The sequence below is a fragment of the Camelina sativa genome, chromosome 14, assembly GCF_000633955.1.
Source record: "Camelina sativa cultivar DH55 chromosome 14, Cs, whole genome shotgun sequence".
NCBI classification, from domain to species: Eukaryota; Viridiplantae; Streptophyta; class Magnoliopsida; order Brassicales; family Brassicaceae; genus Camelina; species Camelina sativa.
In genome coordinates, this window is record NC_025698.1 from 7,127,494 (window position 1) to 7,136,023 (window position 8,530).

Sequence of the window (8,530 nt, forward strand, 5' to 3'; positions counted from 1 at the left end):
AAATACAAAAAATTGGTGGAATTCTTATTCTTTTTGCAGTTCAAATGCAATTAGTGTTTTCCGTGTTGTCTTTTGTGATGTTTTAAAATGTAATTAATCGTCTGTGTAAAGATATAAGCAAAAGCCTCGTAAGCTAAATATTTGTCGGATATGATTGGAGCGGATATCTTATAGTCTCTAGGTTACTACTTACTATTGTTTGGGTCATTGGGCTTCACTTTCTCGTTATATTATAACACTTTTGATTTATTGGGGGATATACATTGAAAAAAATACTCATGTTCAAACTTTCACAACAAGCATATCAGACAACACAAATAGAGGATTAATATCAAACATCGTTTATTTTAGTACATAATGAATAACATAAAAGAAATAAAACTTCAACGGTTCATGCCGCCTTGGAAGACCGGAGCACCCATTGCCACAGCTCCTTGGTTCTGTCTCTCCACGTTACCGGCCCATCCTAAAATACCACATTTTTTTGTTTAAAGAATGTCAATTTTTTTTGCGATTGCAAGAAAGAAACCTAATGGAAAAAAGAATAAGCCGTATCTAGAAAAAAAGAAGAAATAAATACGAAGACTCATATCGAAACCACGGTGCTTGAGTTCACGGTATTGTTGAGTCAAAGCACAGAGCTCACAGCAGAAATGTTTACGATAGAAGCACGAGTAGATACATCCACAACCGATTACTGCGGTTATCAACGCGTATAGTGCCCCAGCCGTACCACACGCTGAAAATTAATTTATAAACCCCCAATTATTTATCTTTATATGTTAAATTTGACAAAGCTTTCTCATAATTTCGTGTGTTATAAGTAAGTAATTAACTTACAGGTGGATCCTTGATCTACAATCTCAGCTACTTGGCCGAATGTAATACATGGACACCAGAACGTGATACAACCTGTCCATTCATTTTTGCAAGATATATATTAATTTAGGTTTGTGTACTTGTTTCAGCTGCTTTAACGTAGACAAATACAAGCAAATGTGTGAAAAAAGTGATTACAGTTGGAGCAGTCGGAAAAGCAGTCACAGAAGCCTGTGGACCATTCCTCTTCAGCATGAGGCTTGGCATGAAGGTGTTGAGCTTCCATGGAGGGAGAGAGAAAGAGAGAGATTGAGTGAGAGAGATACGATTTAATCTTCTTAGCTGAGATTAATTTTTCGGGTTTTCTTTTGTGATGTTTTAAAATGTAGTTAATCGTCTGTGTAAAGATAAGCATAAGCCTCGTAAGTCAAATATTTGTCCGATATGATTGAAGCGCATACTAGGTTACTACTTACTATTGTTTGGATCATTGGGTATCACTTTCTCGTTATATTATAACACTTTTGATTTATTGGGGGATATACATTGAAAAAAATACTCATGTTCAAACTTTCCCAACAAGCATATCAGACAACACAAATAGAGGATTAATATCAAACATCGTTTAATTTAGTACATAATGAATAACATAAAAGAAATAAAACTTTAACGGTTCATGCCGCCTTGGAAGACCGGAGCACCCATTGCCACACCTCCTTGGTTCTGTCTCTCCACGTTACCGGCCCATCCTAAAATATCACATTTTTTTTTAACGAATGTCCATTTTTTTGGCGATTGCAATAAAGAAACCAAATCGAAAAAAGAATAAGCCGTACGTGTATAAAAAAGAAGAAATAAATACCAAGACTCATATCGAAACCACGGTGCTTGAGTTCACGGTATTGTTGGGTCAAAGCACAGGGCTCACAGAAGAAATGTTTAAGGCAATCTCCACAATCATCACCTCTAATATTGTATTGAGCTCTCATCTTTTTACGATAGAAACACGAGTAGATACATCCACAACCGGTTATTGCGGTTATCAACGCGTATAGTGCTCCAGCCGTACCACACGCTGAAAATTAATTTATAATCCCCCAGTTATTTATCTTTATCTGTTAAAAGTTGACAAAGCTTCCTCATAATACCGTGTGTTATAAGTAAGTAAGTAACTTACTGGTGGATCCTTGATCTACGATGTCAGCTACTTGGCCGAATGTAATACATGGACACCAGAACGCCATACAAACTGTCCATTCATTTTTGCGAGATATATATTAATAGAGGTTTGTTTTCCTTTTTTACTTGTTTCAGCTTTTACGTAGACAAATACAAGTAAATTTGTGGAAGAACAAAAAAGGGTGAAAAGATTAATTACAGTTGGGGCAGTCGGAGGAGCAGTCACAGAAGCCTGTGGACTATTCTCCTTCAGCATGAGGCTTGGCATGAAGTTGTTGAGCTTCCATGGAGGGAGAGAGAAAGAGAGAGAGACTAACTTTTAATTAATAGAGAAAATGTGTTTTTAAGGTTCTGTAAAAAAGGAAGAAGGATGCTTGTGTATTTATAAGGACGTCATTTTGGTTCCATTATTTTTTAACTCGTCTCAACTTGTTTTATCTACAAAGTAACCATCACCGTTTACTTTACTATTTCCTTGACTTTTACCAAGCCTTTCTAGTTTTTTTAATAATTAAGGAATATATATTTCAATTTTTTTAGTGGATAATGTGAGGGATGAGGTATGCGAAACAAACTACACATATATAAAACTGTTTCCACTAGTTCTCACGAAAAAATATGAAGTTATTTTTTAGACTTAGCATTACAAATGACTCAAAAATTTACAATGATAATTATTACATTAAGCGCTACTTCTAAGCTAACTAGTCATTATTTGTTATTTAAAATATTTTATAAAAACTAATAAACAATTTCTACTAATAGAAAAGTTTCGTTTTCAGATTTATTACTCTGAATTCTTCTAATCCGATCACTGTTTTACATTTTCAAAATAAAGTCTTTTATCTAAGCAGTCAATAAGATTTTTTTAAAGAAAAATTCCCAATAGGTTGAAGTATTCAGAGTGATAATCATAAAACTGATGATTTTTTTTGTTTCTAAAGTTTTTTTTTTCCAAAACGTTTACAAATCTCTCCATGAAATAGCCACTTGATAATCGTCTCAAAATAAAAATCCACACGTACGTTAAGCAAAAATCTAACATACCTGACTCTAATTGATACATAAATTTGCAAAAATGGTGTAATTATTAGAACTTATAAGTAAGAAAAATAATTTAAAATAGATGAAAATAAAGAAAAATAGCTCAAGTCGACCGTATCAATTCTATATTTAATTACAACAACGATAAAATCATATAGAAGATGTATAATTGCACGATTCCCCCCCCCCTCTCTGACCGATATTGTTTTCAAAAGACTTCTAATATGATTTTCATTTTAATAATATGATTTTCATTTTAATCATTATTTCTAATTTTTTGTATATTAGTAACAAATAGGAAACAAAAAAAACATACTACTGTACGATGTTTATGCATTATTTGAATACTGAACGTGTACACATAGGAGACATCATTTCAGAACTCCCTTAATTTCAAATGAAAATATGAAAACTCTCCCATATAAACATTTTTTATTTTGATTTATTTTTAAATCAAAAACAAACACAATTATAACTATATCCTAATTACAACTCAGAAATTACTAAAAATACCTAGGTTTTTTTGTTCCACCCACAAACGATCTACAAACCCAATCGGATCTATCTACTCCACTATTTTTTGTAATTCCAATTAACGGTTGTCTCTCTTTCTTCGTGAAAAACTAGAGAATACTAATTGAGAGATCATTTGCTCTCTTTAATTGTTGTGTTGTTCGATCGATTGTGGTCACTCATCGTTGTTAGCAGGATGGTGAAGACGAGGTGGACTAAAAAGAGAAAAATTGCCGAGGAAGAACAAGATTCAGAGACGGCGGAGATTTCTCAGCCGGCAGATCTCCCTGCGGTTGGTGATGGAGAAGGTGAGGACGAAGTCGAAAGGAGTGATAAAGAGGATGAGGGAGTTGACTCAGAGACTGCGGGAGAAGATGAGAAGTGACGAAGGAGAAGAACAGAGCGAGCCAGATCTCGTTGGCGAAGAAGAAGTAGATTCAGACGCATCCTTGGGAGAGACCAATTCGGGCGACTCCACCGAGGCAATGGTACGTAGTACCAATTGATTGACCATGTAGAAGTAGGGAAAACATGTTGTTTTTCTGGGTTTGTAATACTAGGATAACATAGTATAATTGTTTGGGTTTGGAAAACTAGTATATCTAGGTATAACTATATGTATTGGAAAAACTTGGTTTTACTTGGTAGAACTATTAATTTGGTATAACCTGGTAATACTTGGGACTACTGTTTGTTGCAGGATGCCGATGATGATGAACCGATGGCACTACAACCTATAAGAATGTACCTCCCAGCGGCGGAGTATAAGAAGAAGATTAAGTTAGGTACGAGGTGTTATATAAAGGAAGTATTGACAACATTTGATAAATTGAAGCATCCGCTCACTACGTTTGAGAGAAATTGGTTTGAGAACCATTCACAGTTCAAACACATTTGGCACTTGCCAAGGGACAAAAATCACAAGGTTATGGGCATGTGGATGCTCCTTCTCCGAACGGCATGCATTGAAAAGAAAAGGGAAGTTTGGTTTGTTGTTAATGGTGTTCCCATCCGTTATGGTATCAAGGAACATGCCTTGTTATCAGGATTCAATTGCCGCAACTATCCAATTGATTATAACAAAGTTGGAAGTAAGACCTTCGTGAACAATCATTTTTCGTCTAAGAAGGTTACTCGTGAAGAAGTGAGAGAAAAGCTCAAGGAGATGGTACCTATGGAACGCTCTCGAGATCGGTTGAAGATGGCTGTCCTATACTTCTTATCTAGCATTGTTAGAGCACCGGTAAAGACAGGAGAACAAGCAACAGAAATTGATGAGTTTTTGCAAAAAGCAGTTAATGATCTTAATTTTTGTAAGACGTTTCCTTGGGGGAGATATTCGTTTGATTACATGCTGGAATCGATAGCTCACACGATGGATCATTTTCATGGGACCGTCACAAAAGGTGTATTATGGCCGGTTGCAGGTTTATGTATTCTTTTGGAGGTAAGTAAAATATATTTAGTATTGGATGTTGCGTGTTGTTCTTATAATTGAAGCTAAGTCCAACTATATGTTTGTTGTGTAGCTTTTAGCATTTGAGGCGATTCAACATTTGAGGAATCAATTCGTAGAAGATAATCCAGGAGCACACGTTACATGTCCTAGGATGTGCAGGAGAAAGTTCAAGAAATGTGAACTCAGAGGGTTTTCTCTTGAGAGAATAAATGATGAACTTGGTACAATTAAGGTTAGTTTTTATAGTTATTTTTAACATCCTATTTATCCTTTGCATATGAATGAGCTTTAGGTAATAGGTTTTAATCTTCATATATTTGTAGGACATAGATAGTTTCCTAATACCTGAGGATGATAATGAGAAGTCTCTTCTAGCTGGAATCACTGAAGAAGATGACGTCGATGATGCACATGATGTTGTTGTCAACAGTTGGATGCAACGTTATCTACGAGGATATCATGTCTGGTTTGAAAACATGTTCAATGAAGATGTTCAGTCCCGAGCAGGAGTAGGAGGAGTAGGAGGGGAGCCTGAGAACGTGAACGAGGAAATAGCCTTGATTGAAGGACCGGTATACCCTAGTGTATCTGATTTGGTGGATCTCCTAAACACCTTTAAAAATGAGATGGGAGAGAAGATGAAAGGAATTGTGGATAGGCTTAATGGGTGGGAAGAAAAAGTCGCAACATTGGGAGAAAGAGTTGCATCATTGGAAGAGAAATCCAAGGTAAGGTTTGGTTTTTTTGGTAATACTAGAGTATAACAGTTAGTTGGTAATACTTGTTAACACTAGATTATTCGAATGCAGACGCGTGAAGATACGACTGGTCCTGCAGACACTGGAGACCATTCAGACCTTGCACCAAAAGATACGGCTGGTCTTGCAAACCCACCACCGAAGCGAATGACAAGGTCATCAAGAAATCAAGGGTGAAGACTATATTGTGTTGTCTTGTATGGTTTTTGTAAAACTTGGATGTTGTGTCGTTTTCCTCTTTTGAGCAACTTGGTAAAACTTAGTAAAACTATGTTGTGTTGATTTTATGTTGAAATACTTGGTAAAACTTGGTATTAATATCTTAGATTATTTTTGTCTTTGAGCAACTTGGTAAAACTTAGTAAAACTATGTTGTGTTGATTTTTGTCTTTGAGCAACTTGGTAAAACTTAGTAAAAAAACTTGGTAAAACTTAGTAAAACTATGCTGTGTTGATTTTTGTCTTTGAGCAACTTGGTAAAACTTAGTAAAAATACTTGGTAAAACTTAGTAAAACTATGTTGATTTTTGTCTTTGAGCAACTTGGTAAAACTTAGTAAAAATATTTGGTAAAACTTAGTAAAACTATGTTGTTTTACTTGATAAAACATGATAAAACATAGAGAATTCTTAAGGGAAGTCTTACAACACATGGATAAAGGAAGAAAGGGAAGTTTTACAACACATAGAGAAGTAGTACAAACTAGATAAATTATGAGAATCAAGGCATAAGCAACACTAATTCCTTCATTTTTGCAATATCTTCAGCATTGGAATCCGCAACACTCATCACAAACTCTTTTAGGTTTGCAATCTGCAGATGCATTTGCTCCCTCTGAAATCCGAGGTTTTGGATCTTCACGGACTGCTCGTTAACCTCCTTTCTTAATTTGCTCACCTCTTATTTCACAACATCATCCCCGTTTTTACGAACATGGAAGCCATTGTCCTGCAAAAAACTTGGTAAATACAGTAGAATTTATAACGACAATAAACGAATCAATGACAATACACTGAAATCACCTCAAACACAATGCATTTGAAGTATCTCCTTCCTTCGTTTAGAGAAATCTCTTCGACGATGCGTGCACCACATGAACAAAATGTAGGAATGTCGTAGTCACCATCCCCGTCAGCGTAGGCATATAATCCGTCGATTAGTTTTTTGCTCCTTTTCATATCTTTGTAGTATGGATCCATGTTAGCAAACGTAATGAAATTCAGATAAGAAATGGAATAATAAGAGAGAGAATGGATAGATGGATAATGTCGGATATGTTTATGATGAGAGAATGAGAATGGAGATCTCGAGAGAGTGATATAATTTGGGAATTTTTGAATTTTTAGGGATTTTTGAATTTTTGGGGATTTTTGAAGAGGGAAATCGAAATTTTGGGAGAGGGAAATAAAACTTTTGTGAAATTTTTAGTTGTACCCCCACTTGCGCATAGTATCCCCATGTGCGCCGTATTTTCCCCACGTGCGTCGTTATTTCAATCAACGTAGTTATACCAAAGATTTTAGTATTACCAAAGTCCCACATAGTTGTACTTTTGATGTTTTACCATTTATTTAGTATTACGTATCATTAACATTTCTTTTTCTAGTTATACAATTGATTTATAGTGCTTAAGGTATGGTAGTGTTTTATGCAGTTATATTTGTAAAACATTAATTTTTGTAACTTTGTCATCCTACCATGGATATTATTAAAGAAGTGATGTTAAAAGTATAAAGAACATATTGTTTAGTTTGGTTGATAACAAGCTACTTTGATATAGTTTGTAATTTATTTTTGTTAAACTTATTTAGTATATGTTTATGATGTTTTCAAACCCGAAAATACGTCGACACAATATTTTTTCAATTTTTATTATAATTCTTATTTTCAATCAACATAGTTTCACCAGTTATACCTGTTTTACCGAGTATTACCAGAGTATTACCAGAGTATCACCAGAGTATAACATAAACAAAATATAGTATTACCGAGTATTACCGAGTATTAACAGAGTATAACAGAACCAAAATATATTATTATCAAGTTGCAACAGAACCAAAATATAGTATTATATCTTATCAGACAGTACTACCACTACCATTCCCAAATATCAACCATTGGATTCTTTGTCTCGGCCTCCTCTTATTTTGTGTCTTTGGCCGCTTTTCCCCAACCGATGGATTCCTTTTAACTTTTTTTCTTCCCTGCTTGTTTTTCCGAGGCGGAGGTATGATTTTTTTGTTTTTGGTCTCATCTGGGACACCCCATTGCGACCTTTCTGGCACTAAATATATTGTCCTATAATACAACATCTTGTAGTTATCTTCAGAGCTACCACGCAAATCGGTAATAGCTTGATTTTTTCCTCTCAACGCTGTCGAGTATGAAATATTCACACCTAATTTGGTCTTCACAAGATCCATGATCATTTTAGGAGTTGGAGTTTCCATTTTTCCAGGAAATTGATCATGCAAAAGAGCTGCGACTAATTCTGGTGTTCCATGCCTTTTCACGATGATGTTGGTTCTACTTTGACTTGCCCTAGAGCATGTATGCATCTTGGTGTACCTTCTAATCGAGAAAATATCTGTATTTCTAACCTTTGCGGCTCGTAAACCCCATTTGCACAGATCTTTAGTACATTTAAGCACCAAACGTACAGGATCAGACTTCTTAATAACAAAACCAAAACTGAGAACAAATGCGCATTTATTCACCACATCTTGCAATGCCTTCTTATTAGGAAATTCTTGACGGA

General features: G+C 35.1%; 3 protein-coding genes across 3 annotated transcripts; 1 reads left to right on the plus strand and 2 right to left on the minus strand.

Moving 5' to 3' along the window:
* LOC104740173 (protein PLANT CADMIUM RESISTANCE 2-like) lies at window positions 264-1,236 on the minus strand. The gene is made up of 4 exons (XM_010460701.1): window positions 1,018-1,236; window positions 841-912; window positions 581-739; window positions 264-466 (listed from the first exon to the last, which is right to left on the minus strand). Exons 1-4 carry the CDS (start codon window positions 1,232-1,234, stop codon window positions 384-386), a joined length of 531 nt encoding a protein of 176 aa, XP_010459003.1. The 5' UTR covers window positions 1,235-1,236; the 3' UTR covers window positions 264-383.
* Window positions 1,366-2,338, minus strand: LOC104740172 (protein PLANT CADMIUM RESISTANCE 2-like). The gene is made up of 4 exons (XM_019235850.1): window positions 2,198-2,338; window positions 1,997-2,068; window positions 1,682-1,894; window positions 1,366-1,568 (listed from the first exon to the last, which is right to left on the minus strand). Exons 2-4 carry the CDS (start codon window positions 2,061-2,063, stop codon window positions 1,486-1,488), a joined length of 363 nt encoding a protein of 120 aa, XP_019091395.1. The 5' UTR covers window positions 2,064-2,068; window positions 2,198-2,338; the 3' UTR covers window positions 1,366-1,485.
* Window positions 3,855-5,949, plus strand: LOC109128648 (uncharacterized protein At3g43530-like). The gene is made up of 5 exons (XM_019235454.1): window positions 3,855-4,043; window positions 4,256-5,002; window positions 5,085-5,246; window positions 5,338-5,742; window positions 5,824-5,949. The coding sequence occupies exons 1-5, from the start codon at window positions 3,855-3,857 to the stop codon at window positions 5,947-5,949; spliced, it is 1,629 nt and encodes a 542-aa protein (XP_019090999.1).

Coding starts and splice junctions, on each gene's coding strand:
- LOC104740173 (XM_010460701.1), bottom strand. CDS start 1,234: ATGCTTATCTTTACACAGACGATTAACTACATTTTAAAACATCACAAA. Junction 740..840: donor TGTAGATCAAGGATCCACCT/GTAAGTTAATTA, acceptor ATTAATTTTCAG/CGTGTGGTACGGCTGGGGCA. Junction 467..580: donor TGGTTTCGATATGAGTCTTC/GTATTTATTTCT, acceptor GTGGTATTTTAG/GATGGGCCGGTAACGTGGAG.
- LOC104740172 (XM_019235850.1), bottom strand. CDS start 2,063: ATGGCGTTCTGGTGTCCATGTATTACATTCGGCCAAGTAGCTGACATC. Junction 1,895..1,996: donor CGTAGATCAAGGATCCACCA/GTAAGTTACTTA, acceptor ATTAATTTTCAG/CGTGTGGTACGGCTGGAGCA. Junction 1,569..1,681: donor TGGTTTCGATATGAGTCTTG/GTATTTATTTCT, acceptor GTGATATTTTAG/GATGGGCCGGTAACGTGGAG.
- LOC109128648 (XM_019235454.1), top strand. CDS start 3,855: ATGGAGAAGGTGAGGACGAAGTCGAAAGGAGTGATAAAGAGGATGAGG. Junction 5,247..5,337: donor ATGAACTTGGTACAATTAAG/GTTAGTTTTTAT, acceptor ATATATTTGTAG/GACATAGATAGTTTCCTAAT. Junction 5,743..5,823: donor CATTGGAAGAGAAATCCAAG/GTAAGGTTTGGT, acceptor ATTCGAATGCAG/ACGCGTGAAGATACGACTGG.